The following is a 24,493-nucleotide window of genomic DNA, read 5'->3' on the forward strand; positions in this document are numbered from 1 at the left end:
TGCCTTATAGGTATGGAGGAATAAAAACAGAGAAGTATAAAGGGGTTGGGAGGTAGGTTTCTGCTCTAGCATAAAAGATGCTTATTTTACAGTAAATCAGGATAAACGACCCCCGCCCAGTTACCCAACCTAACTTGTTTTGTTATGTAACTATATAGAGCTCTTGTATTCGCCCCCTCCCTGCCTACCCTTTACTTCTCCCTGGTTGATTGACTTTGCACTCAAGTGTGGCTAAGCTTCTTAGTACTCCCAACAGAGACTAAATTAGAGGAAGGAAAGGACTTCTGCAGGACTGGTTATGCGAAACCAAGGAAAAATTACATGTGTGATAAGATACTATGAAAATCCCAGGACCTTTTCCATTGCCACTATTGTTCTTGCCCAATTCAGCTGAATATACCTTTGGGGTCCAAATTTGCAGAGCATGGTAAGGAGATAATGTACCTGACTAGAGGATGGGTTCCCTGAAATGAAAATGTCATGTCAATTTCACTTATTCTATTACTACGGACTCACTTAAATGGCTCCACCACACCACCTGTCCCACCAGTCAGCCACTGACAAAGTACTTAAGAGGCCCAGACAGTGCAGTGGCTGCACAGGTCTCTAAGTTGCTTTCCCAGTTCCTAAGCAGATCAAGCCCACCTGTTCCTATTTTGCCACAGTGCACAGAGCCAGCTTTCAACCACTGATGTTGCGGGGAGAGGGATGGTGGCAATTTTCAATCGTTCAGGCTAGCTGCAACAAACACATTCCTGAAAAGTTCACTCTAAACCCAAGGTTTGTATGTGAAACCCCTTTTTCCCACTGCCTGCTAGGAAATTCCAGATATAGCAGAGATGGCCAACTGAAGACAGACCGAACCCATCTATTCTCTAGCACTGCCAATCACTGTTCCCAGCTTAGGGGAACAAGAGGAAAGAATCATGTCTGCATGTTAACAAAAAGCCCACAAGAGGGATTTAAACCCAGCTAGGACCAGGATAAGGGTCAAGTGGAGAAAGACCTGGGAGGTGAATGCCTGCAACAAGACTGAGAGTGAGCATCTATTTCATTTTAAATTCTGCATCCTTAAAGAGGCGCATGCTCTCAGAATTGTTAAACATCATTGCCTCCTGAAATTTTGCACCCCAGGTATCTCTTTCTTGCTTCATCCCAGCCCCAGCCCTGGTAAACACATGCTGGTGTCCTGGCTTACTTTACCTGCAGCTTAAACATTTTTTATTGAGTTACCATTATGTTATTGGCTGGGTAGGAACCTAGTCTTCATTTAGACTTTTTTTTCCCCTCTCATCAAAAGCTTTCTTGCTTCTTTCCTTCCACTTCCTGTCTCCTCATAGGAGGTAGGAAAGGTAGTTACATGTTGTTTTACTTCAATGGCGCTAAAACCTATGAAAGGGCATGCAGAGACTAGTTTGCCTTTAGAGGGTGGTGGCAAAGCTGAGAGGCAATCAGGGCCTTATGGATATTCTGGCAAACACTGCTGGGGAAGGACAAATGTATCTGGCCTGTACCCAAGAAGAGGAACCCAGACACCAACAACTAGAGCCTCCTCCCCATTACTGAGAAGCCACAGAGCCGTGAGTTCCTGGCCATAGACCTCTTGGGGGACAGGGGGTCCAGATGGCTATGTAGACCCCAAGTCTGAAACACAGACTTCTCTTTGCACATTTTGCTTTTAGAAACTCCTCAAATTACTTAGAAATATCAGTTTCATCCTCAAAAGAGACTTGCTCAAAGAAGTTGGAGGGGCCTTTGAAAGCCAGAAAAGGTGGCTCCACAGCCATGGCGACCTGGTGCAGACAGGAGTCTATGAAGCCCAGTTATCTGCAGTGAGGCCTTAATGAGCCATGTCTGCAGTTGCTTGGTCTCTAGGATACAGTGCTATTTTATGGAAGATATGGCGCAGGCCAGGAGCCTTTACATTCTAGGACAAACAGGACTTACTAAGGTGCGCTTGGAAGAACAATGAGAAGGAGAGGTGCTGGAATGTTTCTAAGTCAGCTCTCTGAGTGGTGCAATACCAGCTGGTCCAGCATCCTATGAAGACATTCACCCCTTTGATTCTTTGGTTCTTTCTTCTTCCCTGATATTCTAGGCCTGCATTCTACCACCTCCACTTCAACCTCCATTAAGCCAAAATTCTACATTTTAAATCTTTATAGTTCAGGTTAGATGGTAATTTACCAACTCCCATGAACTTAATGCAGAGAACTTAACCACAGCACGAGAAACCCAAGAGATGCCACATGAAGTATTCTGTATCTTTATAGATCTATTGCTCCAAATGAAAACTGTGTCAAGCATACAAATGGATTAGTCATTACGGGGAATAATCTGGCGATATCTTAAAAGAAAAAAAAATCAAGCTATGTATATTCCTGCAATTCTACTGACAGGTATACATACCTTGCCAAAATTCATATGTGCACAAAAGGATGTCTATAAGGATGTTCCCTACAGCATTGTTTATAATGGCAAAAAAAGAGAAACAACTCCAAATGTCTATCAATAGAGGAAAGGGAATAAATAATATGTGGCATATTTACATAGCATAGAGGAATGAACTAGCATTTATCTCAAAAAGAAAAAACTGAGTGGCAAACACAAGCTGAAAAATGAGAGTACCCTCTGATACCATTTATGGAGATTATGACACGCACACAAATACCAGATGACTATATTTGGACACAAAAAATCGCTTTTTTTAAACTACCAAAACATAGTTCAAAGGGTTACACACTACAATTCATGTTAACTTTCCATTGGAGGGCAAAGGGAATGGACCTGGAGAGGAGCCAAAAGAGGATTTCAGTGTTAATGTGACAGAGACAAAAAAAAGGCCAAATGTTAACTGTGATGTAAGTATATATTCATATGCATGCATAAATATATATGAAAAGTTATAGCAAAAAATATAAATATAGTCCAAATACACATTATATTCCAAATGATACTCTGTACATTTTGCTCTAATTTCTATACAAACCCCCACCTCCCAAAAAAAGAAAAAACAAAGAGGTAGGGAGGGCATGTTTGGGAAATCACAAAGATTCCTTCATGTTGTCTTGGGGACTTTAAAAAAAACTCTGTATATGTCAGGTGTTGATATCAGATGAAAAGAAAGAGAAAAAAAAGTTTAAAAAATAAATGTAATAATAACTTTAAAAAAACGCATCTTTAATCAGTAGTATCCTTAATAGCAGTTTCTAGACTTTGGTATAGATGCAAATCACTTGGGAAGCTTATTAAAAATAAAACTCCCTGCCCTCCCTACCCAAACCCCCAACATGATGGTTCAGGAGAGCTTTGAATGGGGCCAGTGATCTCCTTTTCATACAAAAAACAAACATCCTTAGAATTAACCCATTTTAAATGTATTGAGGAACAGCTTAAAAAAACAAAACTTAGGGATGCCTGGGTGGCTCAGCTGTTTAAGCGTCTGCCTTTGGTTCAGATCACAATCTCAGGGTCCTGGGAAGGAGCCCCTTACTGGGTTCCTTGCTCAGCAGAAGGCTTCTCTCTCTGCCTGTTCCCCCCCTACTTGTGCACACATGCTCTCCCTCTGACAAATAAATAAATAAAATTCTTAGAAAAAAAATACTATAACACGGAGGACATTAGGAGATGGAGAGGAGAAGGAAGTTGGGGGAAATTGGACGGGGAGACAAACCATGGGAGACTGTGGACTCTGAGAAACAAACAGGATTTTGAAGGGGAGTGGGGTAGGGGTGTTTGGGTGAGCCTGGTGGTGGGTATTAAGGAGGGCACGTACTGCATGGAGCACTTGGTGTGGTGCATAAACAATGATTTCTGGAACACTGAAAAAAAATTTAAATTAAATTAAATTTTAAAAATAAATAAATTTAAAAAGAGCATTCATATCACTTAAAAAAACTTAAAGCAAATAAAAATTCTAACTTTAATGTGAAAGTCTATTCTTCCTCTAAAGTGGATAGCTAACAGTGATACTTAAGAGAAAGTTTTAATTTTGATAATGACAAACTAAAGTCCTTCTATACAATGTTTGTTTACATAGCTTTATAAAATGTTGATCCTGTAACAGAGCAGTAATTTTTATGCACAACTGAAATGTTAAAGGCGCTCTAGTTAAAATTATGACAACAGGTTATTTTAGGTAACAATAAACTTTAATGCAACAATTCCAGTGTTAGAGTTAAAAATCACCAAAGAACAATGCAGCTTTAAGCTATTAAAGACTTGTTATCCATTACCCAAGTTAGACTTCCTCTCTTCCTGCCTTCCCCAGTATAGTCAGGGCACCCCCTCAGAGCTCCTGCTGCCCTACCTCACACCTAAGCAAGAACACACAGACCCATGCTGTGGTTACCTGTGGACATGTTCACATTCCTCTCCAGGCTATTACTCCTAATAGGGAAGGCATCGTGTTCGCCTTTGATACCTGTGTCCAGCACAGTGTCTGGCACACTGTAGGCACTCAGTAAGTTATCTCCTGAACCACTTAGTGTGTCTCAACAGGTCTTAGCTCAATGATATCCAAGGAAAAGGAGTCCCTAGCATAGAGTTGGCAGACCTGTTCTTTCAAGAACCAGATGGTAAATATCTCAGGCTTTGAGAGCCATGTGGTTTCTCTCACAGCTTATCAACCAACCAGTGTAACTTGGAGGCTGCCACAGGTAACACGTACATCATTAAGTGTTGCTCTATTTCAATAAAACTTTATATACATTGAAATTTGAATTTCATATAATTTTCATGTCATGAGCTATACTTATTTTTTCCCACCTATTTTAAAATGTAAATAACCACTCTGAATTTATGAGCCATACAAAAATCAGCAGCAGGGCTTTCTAACCCCTGTGCTAACATATCTGGGCAGAGATATGTAGGAAAATCTCAGGATATCACACAGGTTGGAATAGACAAGAAGAAAAGAATCTGTGGTAGAGGGATGGACCCTCACAAGACCTGAAAATAGGACAAAAAGACACAACACAGAAACAAAAAACAATGGGGTTGTCGGAGGGGATGTGGAGAAAGGGGAACCCTCTTACACTGTTGGTGGGAATGCAAGTTGGTGCAGCCACTTTGGAGAACAGTGTGGAGATTCCTCAAGAAATTAAAAATAGAACTTCCCTATGACCCTGCAATTGCACTACTTGGTATTTACCCCAAAGATGTAGTGAAAAGAAGGGCCATCTGTACCCCAATGTTTATAGCAGCAATGGCCACAGTTGCCAAATTGTGGAAAGAACCAAGATGCCCTTCAACAGATGAATGGATAAGGAAGATGTGGTCCATACACACTATGGAGTATTATGCCTCCATCAGAAAGGATGAATACCCAACTTTTGTAGCATCATGGACTGGATTGGAGGAGATTATGCTGAGTGAAATAAGTCAAGCAGAGAGAGTCAATTATCATATGGTTTCACTTATTTGTGGAGCATAACAAATAGCATGGTGGACGTGGGGAGTTAGGAGAAGGGAGTTGGGGGAAATTGGAAGGGAAGGTGAACCATGAGAGACTATGGACTTTGAAAAACAATCTGAGGGGTTTTAGTGGTAGGGGGTGGGAGGTTGGGGGAACCAGGTGGTGGGTATTAGAGAGGGCACGGATTGCATGGAGCACTGGGTGTGGTACAAAAACAATGAATATTGTTATGCTGGAAATAAAAAAAAATTAAAAAAAACAATGGGGTTCTTATTATTTTTCTTTTAAACTAGTTATACTGTAACAGTGAAGCTCACATTCAATTAACTAATGGCTAAGGAACTGAGGGAAAAAAACTGATATATTTAAAAGTCACTAGTAATATTAGTTGGGGGAAAAAAAAACCCACAAAAACAAACCAAACCCAAGCCTTTTTAGGTTAAAGTTTTACCACCCTCTCCAGCATTGTTAAAATGTATTCTCCTTTGTCTCTGCTGCCCACTCTCAGGTAGAAATACAAATGAGCAGAGAAGCAGACAAAGGATTGGGAACAAAAGCAGACAAAAGTGATTCCGTCTCAGAATATCAAAGGATTGACTGTCCTGTCTTGTCCCGCCCAGTACTGTACATAAAATCACAGATATCTTCAAATTGAAAGGACTCAAGAGTCACCAGGCTGCTCCATTCACTAAAAATAACAAACTCTTTAAATAGTACAAATGATCGTTTTATAAAAATTCAAAAACAAAGAAGCCAAGAGGGGGAACCTGGGTGGTTCAGTGGGTTAAATGTCTGCCTTCAGCTTAGGTCATGATCTCAGGGTCCCTGGATGGAGTCCTGAGGAATAGAGCCCTGAGTCAGGCTCCCTGCTCAGTGGGAAATCCACTAGCCCCCTCCTTCTATTCCTCTCATCCCCCACCTCCACTCATACTCTTGCTCTCACTCTTGCATTCTCCCTCTCAAATAAATAAAATCTTAAAAAAAAAAAAAGAAGAAGAAGAAGAGGAAGAAGCAGCAGCAGCAGCAGCAGCCAAGAGAAGAAAACCCAGGTATCTAGAGATAACAGTTAAGATACTGGTGACTAACTCCTTCTGGAATGTTTTCCTTAACTGAACCGTATTTGTGGATATATGCGTATGTATGATTTTTTTCCCTTAAAACAAAAAGAATCATTATTTTGTAAACAAAGAAATCTAATATTTGGTAAACTTCCTCAAGATTGTGCATAAAATGAGCCTATAAAAACTCGGGCATTAGACGTCTCATCTTTTGAGCCAATTCTCTCTCCTACCACCTCCTAAAAGAAATAAATAATTTGCATCTTGAATAAGATGCAAATTACATCTTATGTTTACATTTACATTAGTACATAGCAGGTGCTGAAATGACTGACACTAACAGTGCTGTCCCAGATATTTGTCTTGGTCCAGCTCCTCCAAGCTAGCTTTTCAGAGATGCTCTTTATTATCACTAACACCAAAAAGCATAGCTTTCAACAGGCTGCCAAATCCCAAAGAGCATATGGATACAAGGACAGTGTCCTTTAATAATAACTGGCATGTAACTTAGAATATCTGCTACTGGAAAGTGCTTCACTTTGGAATGTTTCCTTTTGGCTTTATTTTAAAATGAACCATTATTCTGCTCCTTTTTGGATTTGTTCATATGGGATTCATTTTTTTATTCTTCGCATGTCCTAAAGGGGGATATTAGAAGGACTAGTAAGTATCAAGACATTTGTATAATGTCTTAGTTTTGTCTTAATTTTCAGTTGAGTAATATCAGACTTAGCCAAGAATAAAACAATTTCTGATGGGCCTATTGATGTCCAGAGTCATGGTGCATTAATGACATGACAAAGAAAGGATAATCTAGGCTTGGCCAACAATTCCTGTTTCATTAACCGTCTGGCCAGAGCCAGGTAGAAAGATCCTGTGAGACAGTCCAACTATTTTGGAAGAAAACCTTGTATCTGGGCAGCATGCTAAGCAGGTTAAATGGTAGTTCTAGTGAGAAGAGAAGTATAATTCTTAAAGAGGCAAAATGTCAAGGTTATCTCTGAAAAGAATAAGAAAACCTGATTAGCAAGCTAGATTGAGAGGCATGCTTGAAACAGAAAACTGCCATTTGCCTGGTAACTTAAGGGAATGTGCTTAAATGGTCCAGTTCTGGGGGCTAATGCACCAAGCTAGCACCTTCATTCCAACAAACTCCACTGGGATGACCCTGGGTCTAGGGCAGATCTGAAGACCTTCTCTGAAAGGAGGTCCAAGGCTTTTATGAAGTGCTAGCTCATGCAGAAGGCAAACTATGCATTCTGGGGAACTGAGCTGTGTAACCAGGTATTAAAGAAATACCTAAATGCTCTGTCTGCTGTTTTTATCATTATGATGGTCCCATCTTCAACATAACAATGCATAACAGGGTCTCCAGGAACTTATAAGAGCCACCAAAGAATTAATATTTGTGCCAAGGCCTGAAACTTTCAATATATAATAGGGAATCTCTAACACCTGGTATTTTTTTTTTTTTTTTAGATTTTATTTATTTATTTGACAGACAGAGATCACAAGTAGGCAAGAGAGGCAGGCAAGGAGAGAGAGAGGAGGAAGCAGGCTCTCCATGGAGCAGAGAGCCCAATGTAGGGCTTGATCCCAGGACCCCGGGATCACGACCTGAGCCAAAAGCAGAGGCTTTAACCCACTGAGCCACCCAGGCACCCCTCTAATACCTGGTACTTTTATCTGCCTGGCATCCTTTGAATTGTGGCATCCAGTTTTCCTTGGATTGCCTCTCTCCCATTACATGTGGTTCTCCAAGAATAGCAGTTGAGAACCCCACGACTGCCTCATCAAAGTAATAGGTGCATTACTCAAGAGAGGCTACAACTTTCTTTAACTAGGAATATTGACCTGCAGTGGAACCCCAAGAGGATGAAGGTGGTCAGAGCTGAGACATTCCAAAGGTAGTACTCCAAAGGCACTATACAGGAGTTCCCTTGTTATTTTCCACCCCTTATTTTATCTATTATTCAACAAATATTTATGAGTGCCTCCTACTATATAGAAAGCGCTGTTCTAGATGCTAAGGATTCAACGGCACAGAAACAGAAATCTCCAACTTCAGGAGTCTACATTTCAGGGAGAAGAATACAAAACAACAAATAAGTCAAATACAGAGTATATTAAAGTGATATGTGCTATGGAAAAAATTAAGCAATGCTAGTGGGAAGGGAGCACAAGGGCTGGCGGTTACAATCTTAGAGCAAGACCTCACTGAGGAGAGAAAGTAAGGGAGGACAGATCAGGGCTATGGACTGAAAGGCATAGCAAACGGGACTAAAAAGGAGCAGCCAGGAGGCAGGAGGAAAACCAGGAGGATGTGATATCCTGGAAGCCAAATGAAGAAAGCATTTCAAGGAAAGAGGGAGTGAGAAACTGTGAAACCCTTCAGAATGATCAGAGAAGGGAAGTCTGAAGCTGATTTAGCAACACCAACATGACACTTCTCAGGGGAGGAGTAGGTGTAAAAGCCCAAGTGGAGTAGGATCGAGAGAAGATTTGGGAACAGCAACACAGACAACTATCTGAGAAATTCTGCTGAGAGCACAAAGAATGGGGGAGTATCTAGAAGGAGATGCAAGACTGAGAAAGTTTTGTGGTTTTTTTTAAAGATTTTATTTATTTGAGGGGCACCTGGGTGGCTCAGTGGGTTAAAGCCTCTGCCTTTGGCTCAGGTCATGGTCTCAGAGTCCTGGGACTGAGCCCGACATTGGCCTCTCTGCTCAGCAGGTAGCCTGTCTCCCTCTCTCTCTGCCTGCCTCTCTGCCTATTTGTAATTTCTGTCTGTCAAATAAATAAATAAAATCTTAAAAAAAAAAAAGATTTTATTTATTTGAGAGAAAGAGAGAGAGACTGAGAGAATGAGTGTGAGGAGGGGCAAAGGGAGAAGCAGACCCCCCCTATGGAGCAGGGAGCCCGATGTGGGGCTTGATCCCAGGACTCCAGGATCCTAACCTAAGCTGAAGGCAGACCCTTAACAGACAGAACAACCCAGGCACCCTCAAGAAAGGTTTTTATTGTTGGTTTGTTGTTGTTGTTGTTGCTGTTGTTGTTGTTGTTGTTTTTCCCATTTGTAAAGGGTCACAGAAATCACAACTTGTGCTGATGGGAAAGTCTCAAGAGAAACTGAAAAGTTGATCATGTAGGAGACAGGGGGAAAACTCTTGGGAGTGAAGTCCTCCTGGACGCAATCAGCAATCACCTCTAGTGCCCCAGGGCAGGGAATGCCTTTAGGTACAAGTGCGGGACTGTTCCTCTAGCACACAGGGAGGAAAGGTAGAAACACAGGCATGGATGGGGGTGGTAGCTTCTGAAAGTTCTCTTGATTGCCTTTATTTCCTGAGTGAAATAAAAAGCAAGATCTGAGACAATTTACAAGAGTAAGAGTGAATGACGTAGGAACGTGAAGCAGGATACCAGGCATATAAGCGCCCTTGAAATTGCTTTCCAATGTCTCAGACATTGGTTCAACTCTACTTTCAGTTATATGATTGACCCAGAAGACATCCAATAAATTCCATTCTTTTTTGTATTAGCCACAGTTGACTTCTGTTGTTTACAACCAATGATCTGATATACCAACTTTTTCTTGAGGCCTAGGATTATTCATGTTCTCACTGAAAGTCCGACTTTCAGGGGCACCTGAGTGGCTCAGTCAGTTCAGCGTCTGACTCTTGATTTCAGCTCAGGTCATGATCTCAGGGTCATGAGACCAAGCCCTGCGTCAGGTTCCAGGCTTAGTGGGGAGTTTGCTTGAGATTCTCTCTCTCTCCCTTTCCCTCTGTCCCTCCCCCCAACGCCACTCATACACACACACTCTCTCTCTAAATAAAATCTTAAAAAGAAAAGTCTGACTTTTATAAAATAGTGATTCTATTTTATCAAATCCTGTACATGCCTAAAGGCATAGGAAGACCAGCTTCTGACATACCAATGGGCCCAACAATTTGAGCTCCCTTCCCAGAACCAAGAAATAATACTTTTCATTTACCATACCAAATTAGAAACACTAAAGCAGTATGCTAAACTACTTAAAGAAAAACATGTCAACTCATGTGAGAAAGCAGAAACGACATATCAAAATTCAAATCCCCTGAAATTTCTTCAAACTTTCTTTTGAGTTAAGCTGCAGGAGTGTCTACCAAGACAGCATGAAGATGAATACACATAAAACTTTCCTCGGGGTGTAGAGTAATACTTCAAAACAGACTTCACTAACTCAGGGAGGGAAATCCACATCAAGAGTCCACTACGAGGTAACCTGGAGGCACAGAGAACTGTTTTTACAGTGGATGGCAATGTTTAATCTGGGAATGGCATCTGAGAGGGCAGGCAAACTGAGTAAGAATGAAGGAAAGACTCTCCCACAAAGAGAAACACTTTGAAGATCACAAAGATGAGTGGAAATTTCCAGACCATGCAGACTAAGATGAGTCTTCTTGATATAACGTGTCATCCCCTCCAGGAAATTAATAGTTATTAAACGGCAGCACAGACAGCTGCTTCTGAGATGAAATCAGTCTTGCAACACTAAGAAGCAGGAGGGTGAAGGCAAGTAGTTGCTAATCTTCCACAGAAGTCAGCCTCACATAGCTTCTTTCAAACAGGTGCAATGCTCTGCAGGGCATTTGACTCATGAAGAGCCCTGAATACTAACAGGGAAGTGTGAAGCTTGGTTAAGGTATGACCTGAAAGCAGGTATTAATGGGCTCTTTCTCCCATATGACCCTGAGCTGGCACATTCCTTGCTAGGAAGGGTGCAAGCAGTAGTCAGCCTTTGGGCCAAATGCACAGAAACTGCCAAGAAAATAAAATCAGAGCAAAAATAAACATATGCACACACAAGAGCTCCGTGTGCTATATTTTCAGCATCAAGCCATAAGATTTTTGCTTACCAATAAAGGAACTATGAAGAAAGTCCCATCTCTTGAATAAGAATGACTTGTTTTGGCCTAATCACTTGAATAATTCTCCTATTTTCCCTCATTTTATAAGACATGGCTCCATGATCTTCCCTCCCCCATTCCCCAACTCCTCCAACAGATTATGAAAGCTGACGATTATGATATGAATGCTGATGATATGCCAGACACTCTTCTAAGAGCCCTATGTGAATTAGTTCATTTAATCCTCACAACAACCCTGAGAGGGCAGGCACTATTGCTGTCTCTAAGTTTCCCAGAAAGAAGGGTAAAATAGGTGAAGCCTTTTATACTTGACTTCTCCAGGCTTTACTAGGGGTTTTGCAGGGGGAGTGAGGCAGAGAAGTTAGTTACCACCTGGGTCAAGTACCGGAACTTGCTCCATCTGTTGGGATCATCTCGCAAGTAGCTAAGGACTGTTGTTGGGAACCCAACTCCTTCCCCCCACCCCCCCCAATTAGTCAAAGGTTTCCCCTCAGAATTTTAAAAAATAACCCCTTGCTTTCAGGTTGTGCATATATAGATGCCACTCTGTTTCATGCCTCCCTGGAGTGGGAAGAAAGAGGAAGGAGGTACCTGGTATGGGAAGAGGTGACAAGCTACCAGGCTGCACCTGCATGAAGCAAGGTGCAGGCTACATAACCGGCTCCTGCAGTGCTGGCTGAAGTACACACAGGACAAGCCAACAGAATCTGATGTGCTAATTTAAAAGTTTCTGATAGTGTTATTTGAGATCTGTTTCACATAAGGAAACTCAGGCACAGAGAAATAATTCACATAAAGTTGCAGAAGGGACAAGAGCCAGACCAGGCAGTCTGACTCCAGAAATGGTCTCTTAAGCCTGTGCTCTCTCCGTGATGAGCATCAACTGCCTAGAAGTCTGCCAACTGCCTCAACTGCAGCTGCCAGGTCTGAGCCACAATAGCTGGGAAGAATCGATTAGGAGACTGGTCAGAGTAAGAAAATAAGTACTGCAGGTAATGTTCACCATTCAATGCAAAGAGGGGGCAACAATAGAGGGCGTGGGCGCACCACACAATGGAAGCAAATCAATTACTGTTGTGCCACCAAAGAGAGTATTCAACAGAACCAATCCTGGGCCTAATGCCTAAGAAATAAGGCTCATCAGAGCAGAAATAAAAGAATTGGGGGCTAAAAAGGCAACAGACAAGATCTTTTTTGAAAAGATAAAATAGATGGAACTTTAGCTATGTCACCAAGAAGAGAAGGAAAGATGACTCAAATTCGGAAATGAAAAAGACTTAAAAAGGAAAGAAAGATAAAAGAAAAGAGAAAGAAATCTGGTTCTGCTAAAAGCTTGCAAAGAAGAACAAAGTCATTTTTATGTTAGTTAATACCCTCACTTTTATAATACCTCACAATAAATGGGGGCAGCCCCATGAGAGAGGAAAAGATGGCGTCCTTCTCTTTGCTCCTCCTGGAATTTGAGAGGGAAACTCCATGGCCACCTGGGTTCAGAAGAGGAAGAGGTACATCAGAGAACAGGAAAGTCACTGAAAACATTAACCCAACAGAAGTGGAACAACTCAGTGCAAACAGGAGACCCAAATCAAAGGGGCTCCAAGACTGCTGAGCATTAACAGCTTGAAGCCAAGCATTTCCCTTTACAGAATGGGTGTTTCTTAGGATGTGAAGGATTTAGTTCTTTGAGTTCAGAAATTGGTTTTTTTTTTTTTTTAAAGCAAAATTTTAAACTTAAATTGTATCTTTCCTTCTCCTACCCCTAAAGACTGAAAGGTCACAGAACAGAGAAATTCTGGAAGTTGAAAGTAAGTGAAGGTCTGGCAGCTAGGCTAAATAAGGGCTGAGGTTTGATTTTGTCTGCATTTCCATTAATTTAAAGTGCTAAGTTGCCTGTTTGCTAAAATATGTGGTTCTCCTCGTTGCAGTATCCCTTTAAATAGATTTTCCTTTCAGTGTGCCAAAAATAGCTAGAGAAGGTCCTTTGAGAATCCCATTCTTAGTCTTAAAAAAAATACATTCTCCTCTCTAGCCCATGCACATAAACAGATCTGGAAGCACTTCTTCCTACTTCTTCCAGTGACCTCTAATTTATCAGAAATAAATATTTTAGGAGAAAAAACATAGCTGGTCAGGGAAATGATTCTCCCAGTCCATTTTTGCTTGTTCATTAATTAAGCGATCACTCAATCTGAAGTCCCTCTTTCAGAACTCGCAGATAGATGGGCCAGGTGCTGATGATCCAAATGCCTACCCCATGGCAGGTGGGGGGCACAAAAGAGGTTGACTACACACAAGGGATAACAGAGACAGCTAGGATTTGGTGCACTGAAGAAGGCATGCCCAGGGGGTTAGGGTGTGGCCTCTACCCAGTTGCAGCCAACTCTGAGAAAAGACATCTAAATTTTTTCAAGTAAAATCACCCCAGTTAAAAATGTTGGAAATCTGTCCAAAATTTTAAAATGGCAACATGTAGAACAATACCAGACAGAATGCATGTATGCGCTACTCTGGCTGGACACGGTTGTTTGCAATCTCTAAGTAAGACACAAAAGATAAAGGAAGACATACTGCCTGTCCCCTGAGAGTTTAATGACTTAGTAGGGTTAAGAAGATTGTCACTCGGTCAACTGTCCCACAAGGTGGAATGGGATACCCATTAAAAGGGAGAAATAAGCGAAGCCTTTGGGAGCTGAGGAAAGCAAGAGGGCCCCTGAGGCAGAAAGGATTCTTGTAGTCAAGGACATCTGAGCTGGGGCTAAAGAATGAGGTAGACTTTGGCAGGCAGACATTGGGGAGGGACCATTCTAAACAGAGGAAAATGAATTGCACAAGGTAAAAAGAGGGAGTTGAAAAGAGAATGTTTGAGAAATTGTCAAGGCACTCTTCATGCTTCTACCTGACAAATATGTGTGAGTGTCTGTGTGTGCCATGCAGTAGGGATGCAGAGGTGATCATGAGGGGACACAAGATGAGGCTGCAAAGTGTGAGAGTGCCCAGCTCAGACAAGACATTGGAGGTGGTTCCCTGAGTTTTATCTTCAGAGCAATGGGAAAGTTTCCTTTGAATTTTTTTTTTTTAAGCAAGGGAATCACATGTTAAAATCTGCAATGTTCCAAGTTCTCCAGCTGCAGAGCATGCATTCTGTGGACTGGAAGAGAGCCAGAGTGAGTTGGGAGGCGGCCTTTGCAAGTAGTCTGGGAAAGAGATAACGCCAGCTTGGGCTTGGGGGTAGGTTGCTTCAGTAGGTAGAAAGGAGTTAAAATCACCAGAATTACCAGTTCAGGGTAGGATTCAATGAGGTAGAAGCCAAATGGGACTGGAGAATGTGGTCAGCATGGCTCCATGGCACACCACCAGTGGCCCAGTAGCCAAGCAATGCTGTACTGGCAGCAGCAGATGTCCAGGGGTTACTAGAGAGAGGAAAGGTTTAGGAGCCAAGGTGTATGGCTGAGGTAAGATTGCCAGAGAAGCTCATAGGAGGTTTCCATTTTAGAAAGTCATCATCTAAAAGCACTATTTTCTTTTAAATGTGCTTTGTAAAATTCCACAGCTGTTTTGTTTGGACTAGTCTTGAGAGCAAGAAAATAACTAGCTCTTCTGTTCAACAGTTCATCAATAAACCAAATCTTTAGATTTGGGATGGAAGAAGAAGGAATATTAGAATATCTATAAGGTACATGTTAATGCCAAGTATCCATGCCCACTTCCTTTTATTTTGACCACTTCTTAAGAACTTCAAAGAATGCTAGTTAACCATCACGGTCCATCCTCTTTGGTTCTAAGGCCTAGCAGTGACTTTCTTTATAACCACAGGCATTTTTAAGTGAACCCAATTCACTCTCCTTCTAGATCATTAAGGAAATATGAATATATTCTTCTGGACTGGCAGGAATTCCTGGAAGTACTCATATTCCAAGGGGAAAACAGCCAAGCCACTAGATGCTCAACTCTTGATAACTTGTGACAATGGAGTTTACGTATTTTTTTATTTCTTTTCAGCATAACAGTATTCATTGGGAGTTTATGTATTTTGATAAGATCTCACTTGTATGCCAAGCATTTGCCCTAAATCATTTTATGATTTCTGCAATACACAGAATTTTGTCATTTTTGCAAAGCCACAACAAGTAACAGATCATCCAAATAAACATCAGATGATGGAGTAATGAAAATAATAGGAATCAGCAAGTGGCAATGAGACTAAAGTTGATTTTGCCTTCCGCATTTCTCTGTCCTGTCTTCCACCTCCCAAATCTTAGAATTTTAGTGTATGTGTGCCCATACTACAGATGTATTCTTCTTCTCTCCCAAACTGGTCTATCTGTCCCATTTGTCTTAATTGTATTAGCATACCATGTGAAAATCACTCAATAGATTTATTATTCTCTGTTGAATCATATTTTATCAAGACTATTTGCAGTAAGCATCAGGCACTGCCTACTCAGAGCTCTGCTTTTATACTGATATCTAGGCTTCCTGCCAGTGGCCCAAGGAAGTTCTGTTTGGTATAAAAAAAATCATGGTGGCCCCATTCCCCTTGTTGAAGAGTGTTTCAAACCAGTAATATGTGATGGAAGTCTGGAGAACTTCTGGGAAAAATATCATCATAGCTCTTAAAAAGAGAAGCGAAGAAAAACATAATGCTTTTTCTGCCTCTGGAGAACCACAAATGTGCAAGGATGCAACACAACATCTTATTGACCCTGACCTAGCCAGCACAGTGAAGCTGCCTGGGAGCAACACCATAGAAATAACCTGAGGACTTTGTGAGCCAAGAAATTAACCAACCCTTTGGGCTGATTCTGTGTAATGAGAAACAGATTCCTTTATTGTTTAAGCCATTTTGAATTGGATTTTCTGTTTCTTACAGCCCAGAACATCCTAAATGATAGAATACTTCTTTGCAGAAGCAAGAAAAGGGCTCTACCTCTTTGACAACATCCTAGCAACAAAGGAATACTTGCTTCAAAAAAGAGAAGAGACTACGACTGATTTCTCAATAAGCATTTTGGGAAAACTAGCTGTGAAAGGTGTTTTTAATAGCTATTCCTGATGTATGCAGAGCCCTTTGAAATCCTTCCAGTGCAGCATAAACACTGTAATAAAATGATGAGCCACTACGAATGGTATGTGTGGGGATACGCAACATAGTTGGAGTCATCATAATATGTAGGTATTAGGAAACTACCATGAAATTTGTCTTTTTTTTTCATCTACTCTTATTTCTTTCTACAATTATAATATTGGGAATTTTTTCTCTTCTCCACTCCTTTTACCTGATGAAAACACAGAATTACATGATTAGAAGGGAACTCAGAAAACTGGGGTTCAGAGAGGTGGATTAATTTCCACAAGATCCCACAGTTTTCCAGGAACCATTTTCTTTACTATTAAAAATGCTTTATGCATGATTTAAAAACAAAACCAGGGGACACCTGGGTGGCTCAGTTGGTTAAGCAGCTGCCTTCGGCTCGGGTCATGATCCCAGCGTCCTGGGATCGAGTCCCACCTCGGGCTCCTTGCTTAGCAGGGAGCCTGCTTCTCCCTCTGCCTCTGCCTGCCATTCTGTCTGCCTGTGCTCACTCTCTCCCCCCCTCTCTCTCTGATGGATGAATAAAAACAAAACCATTTGCTGAACTCTCAATTTAATGTAATGTCAAACTGTAAAAATATGGGAAATCAAGACTGGATTTTTTAGTAATTTAATTATGAAATCTCCTTTTTGAATTCATTGCTTTGAGCTTCTTTGTGATATTTCTATTACCTTCCTAAATCCTAATCCTTTCCACTTAATACCATTTCTCTCTCCTAGAAAATCCCTGCATGTGGCCCATTCTCTTGGCCAGTGATTCTTAAAAGACCATTTGCTTCTAAATTACCTGAGAAATAAACCAGACATACAGATTCCCAAGGAGAGTCCAATTTAGTACAGCAGGGTTGAGGTCCCCCAATTCAATTGTAAACAAGCACGCCAGGTGAGTCGAACTGTGCTTTGAGGGACATGACTCCAGATTACACACTAGATTCCAGAATGCAAATAGAAAATATCTAATTATCATAGTGGATTTAAACTGGAACAACAAAAATATGTGCATGGTTGCCTGTAATTTTTATGTTTCCTCTGAGGTCTGAAACAAACCCAAGAACTCTGTGATTTGGATGCACCCTGGTAAGCATTCGCTTGGAGGCTTTGAGATTTTATCCTTTCCCGTAAGACTTTTTTCCCCTCTGAGTACATTTCTACTTGGGATTAAATATAAAATGTCTTAACTCTCTCCACAGCTAAAAGAAATCAATTTTGGAAAGTGTTTCAAAAGAGCACTTTAAAAATTGCACAACACAAAGTATCCTTCCTTTGAACCAAACAACTGAGAGATACACAGGGTATACACGGTAGGTAATGAGAGCAGTGAACACGGGTTTTCCAGCAGATCCAGCCCTGAAACCAAAACTTGGGAAGGAAGTTGACCATTAAGTAAGTGGACCAGAGGAACAATAGTTCGGGCTTATCAGAGGGTAAGTCTGAAATTGAGAAAACTGAAATCAAACAGACAAACCCCTTATTCCAAGTTAACTATCACTTCCTGGTCAATTTTAAAATAGGACAGTGCTATAAATGAGAATATAGCATTTAAATGGAATCTTAGAACTCCTCTGGGTGCCAAAGCCTTTTTTCAGAATTAAATAAATACTCCTTACTAGATTAAGCAATGCACATTTATACCCATCTCCACAGATACTTTTAATCCCTATCTTCTGAGACCAAGAACAGAGCCTACTGAGATCTTAAGTCTGTGTGTTATAATACTGGCTCTGACCAACTCACACTATAGCCTCCATGTACATTCCTTAAGTATTAAATGAACAAAGAAATAAATGCCTCATAACCTCATAGAACCAAAGAAAATCATTGTGATTGTGAATCAAAGGCAAGACACAATGCTCCATAAATGCTATACTGTAAGTAACTTCGGCAACAAAGTTGGTTTAAATTCATTAGAAGGCAAAAGTCAAGGTCATAGATGTCACCTGCATATTCCAATTGTACTTCTTGTTAGATCAGGGACAAAGATGGTCTGAATTTAATGGGATTTGGAACACAGAGGTGGACAAGAGGGAGAAAGTGAGCTATCATCCAAGAGAAAAATAGGCTCAAGTGTTTAAGATCTACCTTCACAGTTTTTGGTGTTCTTTAAAATCGTTTTCTTCCCCCCTTTAAGATTCCTAACCATCCTCATGACACTTTAAAATGGGCAGATGTAGGGATGCCTGGGTCGCTCAGTTGGCTAAGCCGCTGCTCAGGTCTTGATCCCAGGATCCTGGGATCGAGTCCCACATGGGGCTCCTTGCTCGGCAGGGAGCCTGCTTCTCTCACTGCCTCTGCCTGCCTCTCTGCCTGCTTGTGTGTACTCTCTCTCTCTCTCTCTCTGGCAAATAAATAAAATCTTAAAAATAAAATAAAATGGGCAGATGCAGTAGTGAGTCTGCTGGATCACCATTTACTTTCAGTCATGCTCAGTCCAGTTATGCTCTCAGCACAACTCCACAGCTTGAAAAGCCCACTGCTCTCAGCTGGTTCTGAAGCCTTCTCCTCCAGCTGCTCCCTAGAGGCTCAAAGCCTCGTGGCCCTAATAGAGCAGCCATGAGCATCCCCACACATACTTGGCCAGAGTATATAACCAGAACTTCCTCTGTTTCAGTAAAGGCCCTTCAAGTGCACAAAGTTTTGTAACTAAGATCTAAACCAGCTTTTCTCTTGAACAAATGCCTGACTGGGTTGTGTGGAATAGGTACCAAAATGTCATCTGAGAGCATCTGGAGTTACTTCTTAAACCCAGTTCTCATTATTTTAAATGCACTTCATCAGGGCTCTTTGACATTTTTTGGACATTCTCCTTGTAAGCTTGCATGTTCTCTGCTATGCTTAATTGTTTCTGAACATGCAGTCCTGATACCACATGGCAAGAAAAACATTCGACAATAACAGAGAAATCCTTGATTCTGCCTAATTGTTTCTGACCAACATACTAAACACTCTTGCTCCTTCATAGTTAAAATCTGTAGAAATCTTTTGGGAACACATCTACTCTCTTTCCATAAGGCGCTATCAATGTGCTTAGTAGAAACAGGAAAACAAACCATCATATTCTTTCTCAGCTGACTATCGACTTATCCCAGAGAAATGACTTAATGGCATGAGAAAAGTGTGGGTAAGGACTAAATGCACAACTCACCAACCAGTTCCATAGACTGTGTGGCTTAACGGTTTAAGTTAGCTGTTGTAGTCTTTCTTAAATACTCCAGTCTCCAACCAAGAACTTTCATCCAATTCAATGGAAGGTTAGAACATACACACATGCAGTCACTGATGTAGCAAGGTAAGTCAAGAAGGCCATTTCCAAAAGGGTCCACCAATAGTTAATAAACAAAAACTCAAAACCATCCCAAGAGTAAATATTCTTAGCAGGACAATCAGGCCCCATGCTGAATGCCTTGCTTTATCTCAGAGGGCACATAGGCATTTGTGAAAGATAGTTAGTTGATTTATTCCCTAGACTTTAACACATGTAACATTTAAAAGCACTAAAACTGTAGATAAATAAAGAGGAGCCTACTATCTATACCTGACTGATGAAGAAACTAAGGAATTGAGGGGTCCATTGCTTGTCCAGGGTTCATTAAGTGGCTTAAGAACACAGTCAACTCTAGAACCCAGGCTTCATTACTCCAAATCCCGGGTCTAAAAACCCACATGTTCCTATTTGTCTCTGATTATCACAAGAACATACAACTCCTGAAAACCCTGCTTTGTGACCTGGTTATCATGGATGACATATTCCTGTTTATCCTAGGACATCACAAGAGCAAAAGCCCCCTGACCTCTCTGTTTGGTGCTTCCCCAGCCTCCTCTGTAAGGACCACGTGGCATTTACTGCTGTTACCCACTGCAGTTAACACTTCACACATTTCTTTCCTAACCCTTCAGCATTCCTGATGCAACAGTGGGAGGGGGAAACCTGAACAGAACAGAGACCAGCTTTAGCACTAAGATATGAACTTTCTAAGGGTGAGAAGAGGGCAGCATTCCGTCTTAAACCTACTTTGCCAAGTGGTTCATGAGCAGCTGTAACATCTGCCTATTTTTCTCTGGGAGCCGATGAACAAGGCTGTGGATTTCAGAGACCCGAGACTCCTGGTTTTCCAGCTCTGCAAAGGAAGGAAGGACGTAATATTTGATCAGTGACACAGCCAAATCAGATTACAAAACAAAATCAAAGGAAACCAAAGGTTGGGCACTTTAAGAACCTGTTCTATGGACTCATGGCTAGGTTTAAGTGTTTTTAATGGTGCGTTCTGTAACAATTCATTTAAAAAAATGACTGTTTAAAGAATTCAAACCAAAATGATGATGGGAAGAAATGGAGCCAGTCAACTGCACACTTAGAGCAGACAGAAACCTGAGAGCAGCTGGCTTCCTAGAATGATGGCTTCATTTCAAGGAAGGAAGGAACTTTATGCACTTGTCAAATGATGAACAAATTGTACATGAACAACATTACAAGGGTCTCAAATATCAAAATAATGTCTCAAGACAGCATCCGACAAATCGAAGGCAATGTCCAGTCACTCTCAAGTCATGTGTGACACCCAACCAGCCCAGTGGAAGAAATAAATGGCTGATGAAACATGTAAATCTTCCTGCCAACCTGTCACCTCAATCAAACCCTGCCACGGTTTGGTTGAATTTGGGTAAGTGACTTCATTTCTCTGGGAGATAAACTGATAGTGCTCACCATACCTATTTATAGGATTGATGTGAGGTTTAATTAGAGAATGGCTGCTATGGGTTTGGAATTTCTCTGAGAAAGAAATCACATAAACACGATCTTTACTCCCAGCTTTATCTCAAGTCTTTCTCCTCCCTCTTTTAAGGAGACAACTCTGAGAAGATAAGGCCACCAGAACATTAGGTACTACTAAATAGGGCCAGTAGTAGTTACTAGGACAAACAAACTTTGAAGGCTTAAAGGAAGCAGGGAGACCACAGAGACTTATTGACATAATAACACTGTGGAGTTCATGCCAGATTTAAATCTTACTATCTCTTACAGGAGGCCTGCCCCGAACAGACAGATTCCCGTATACTTAGGGTAGCTTGCACCTAATCCCTATGTATTTTAATACCAGTAATATGACGCAAGGGACCTGGATGATATAGCTGAAGAATGATCATAAGCTGTAAATGGAATCCATGATGGAAAGGGGACTGGGAAGTTATATAAATGGTGTCATATTCAAGGAAACAATTCCAATGCTCAATTTAGGTAATGTGTGAAGTCTGATTCATTCTGCAAAATGCTACTCAAGGGCTGGGAAAAAACCCAAGGAGCTAGAACTCCAATAATCAAAATTAGAAAGCCAAACTTGCTGTCCTCTCCTCTCCCCACCCCAAAAACACATTCTGAAGTTTCTCTCCTCTACTGTAAATTCAGTGTGGTAGCAGGGCCCTTGACAATCTCAGTTTGGTTTCATTTCTATTTTGTGTCTGTCTCATGAGCACATGTGTAGGTATTTACATACAAAATACAGAGGGTAGAAAATTTTTATTTTGGGATACTAACTGTTCTTTGATATAGAAAAATGTATTCCTTTCCCCCCTTAAAACTGGCAAAAAGAAAACTTACTTGCCGCTTTGATGAAACTTCTTTGAAACTGGTACATCATGAGTGGTCCTGGAAGCATTCTGGGATAAAAGGATATACACCAATCAGTTTAATAAAAACAAACAGACTCCCTAAATAGCAGCACAGACACTGCCCAACTGTATTCAGACGAAGATTAAGGGACACAATAGCAACTCAACAGCCCAACTGAGTTTCTCTTTTTGAAAGGGTCCTAAGATTTCCTGTGACATTTTCATGCTCTTTCTTCTTTAAGGGAATGGATACAAGTATGTTTCCTAGTTACAACTAGGAAAGTGCTAATGTGAAAGTCTAGCACAAGCCAAGAGATTTCCTTTTCAGTCAGTGACTCACCCATTGACAAGAGCATTTTAAGATGTGTCTGAGAAAAAGGAAACTAACTAAACATTTGTAATTACCTGTACTAAAACTCTTGTCTTCCCAACAGCTTGTTATTAAAATCAGTTCATCTGGAAACACTATGAGAGACTTCTGTAATTTTTGTGGCAAATTCACTACCGAGGGTTGCTCCAGAATGCCAAAAGTGTTAGAACCCCTAACATTAAGCACGACATAATCAAATTTTATATAGTTTTTTAAAAGTATGTTTTATACTTAACGTTTGTTAGCTAATCATTAGATCAACATGTACAAATTAAGTGCTAAATACAAACCTCTGTGATTTGGTTTTGTGTAAACTACAGTGATAGTATATGTGGTATGAATGTTTAATCAATATGTTTAATGAGTGTGTTTAACTGTAAACTTCAGCTTTTCTCTGACAGTCCAAATAACAACCTTCTCAACAGACTATAAATTATTCTTGACTCAGGTTCTATTTTATTCTCATCAGAACCCCCAATTTAACTCCTGATCTTCACTTGCATTACATCTTACTCTTGACTTCAAGATCCTTCTATCAATTCCCCAATAGGCAATAAAACCTGCATCACCAATTTCTTTTCTGGGGCTTGTTCCTCCTTTGTTTTTGAGCCAAGTGAATCTTCACAAAACCTGAACAAATGCTTATGTAGTTCACTGGTCTCCTCTTAGTTCAGACTGGACCCTCACCTACCCTTCAAGTTCAGGGTAAGTTTCAGTCACTTCATAAAACTGATATGGGAGCAGCTAGAATCACCCATTCCCTTAATAACCAAGGGAGGGGCAGAAAATAGGAGTCATACCAGGCACAGTGTTACGAGATAAAGAGTCTATTCTCCAATAAAATAACATTTTCCTATGTTAGCAGAAGGAGTCAAAAAGGACTTCCATTAATAAGGACAATCTATTACGGAGTCTATCTATCTGTAGATAGATTATATTGCAATGCACAAAACCATCAAAACACATAGGATATGTATGTAATTATGCATTTTCAACAGACTGAGATACGGAGTTCCTTGTTTTCTGACTAGAGTATTTGGGGATTTCAGGAAATACCATATTTTAGGTTTTGTTAAAGGCTAATCATCATAGTAACTTCTCATAAAGAGCAAAGCTTCTTGAATCACTCATGGCATCCCCACAAATGGCAACCCATCAAGGATGGATGGCTTACAATTGGTTTGACCAGCGGAGCTAATTGCACCCACACATAAGCTGTTTCTATATCCAAACACCCACTCAACAGCTTTCTGGAGGCTGGAAATAAAACTGCTTTCTTCCTGATTGCATGATAGCAAGCTGGCACCCTGCCCTGCAAATGGAAAGTCCCTACCTTAGGTAGGTCTTCAAAGCACTAGTGATTGTCTTTATCTCCCATTCAGCACAGATATCGGTCTCTGTTTCAGAAGCTGTTTTGGGGTCTAAAAAGAAGAAAAGGCAATGTGTAAACAGGAACAGAAAATATAGCTAAAAAACAAGCATGATATATAAAACCATTCAGCTTCCCTATTAACCAAAGAAATCCAAATTAAAACAAAACAACACCTTCTTTTTTTTTTTTTTTTTTTTTTTTGCTGGTTCAGTTAAGAATATGGTTAAAAATCCAAGTATCTATTGCTGGCAAAATTGTAATGAAATGGATCCTCTCAGAAACTGCTGGAGGCAGAAGAGATAAAATGCAACAGTTATGAAAAGCAATTTGGCAATATGTGTCAAGAGACATAAAACTGTTTATACCCTTTGAAGCAGTAATCCCACTTCTCACAATCTACCCTCAGAAAATAAGATAAAGCAAAACCAAAGTTACATACCCCAGGAACATTCAATACATGCTAATTCTCTGTAACAGCAGAAAAAATTTTCAAAGGAGATAACTTAAATGTCCAATGATGGACAAATGATTATCTTGACATGGCTCCGTGATGAAAAACTATACTGCATTTATATGAAAATACTGACTATGCAACAGTAGGAAAAATGTGTGGATTTTCAAGCAATGTCAAGCAAAAACACCCAAACAAACCAAGATTTGAAAGTTTATTA

At 40.6% G+C, this 24,493-nt stretch overlaps 1 protein-coding gene across 5 annotated transcripts in view; it reads right to left on the reverse strand.

Moving 5' to 3' along the window:
* Nucleotides 1-24,493, reverse strand: part of ARHGAP26 (Rho GTPase activating protein 26) — a 445,382-nt gene that overhangs the window by 148,541 nt on the left and 272,348 nt on the right. For all 5 annotated transcript variants that reach the window (XM_082725247.1, XM_082725249.1, XM_082725248.1 and 2 more), the window contains 3 exons: nucleotides 23,784-23,871; nucleotides 22,070-22,128; nucleotides 20,486-20,591 (listed from right to left, as the gene is read on the reverse strand). In XM_082725247.1, the coding sequence (XP_082581373.1) occupies nucleotides 20,486-20,591; nucleotides 22,070-22,128; nucleotides 23,784-23,871 (253 nt within the window). The remainder of the gene's footprint in view (nucleotides 1-20,485; nucleotides 20,592-22,069; nucleotides 22,129-23,783; nucleotides 23,872-24,493) is intronic.

This window comes from Mustela nivalis, assembly GCF_964662115.1.
Source record: "Mustela nivalis genome assembly, chromosome: 3".
Taxonomy (NCBI): domain Eukaryota; kingdom Metazoa; phylum Chordata; class Mammalia; order Carnivora; family Mustelidae; genus Mustela; species Mustela nivalis.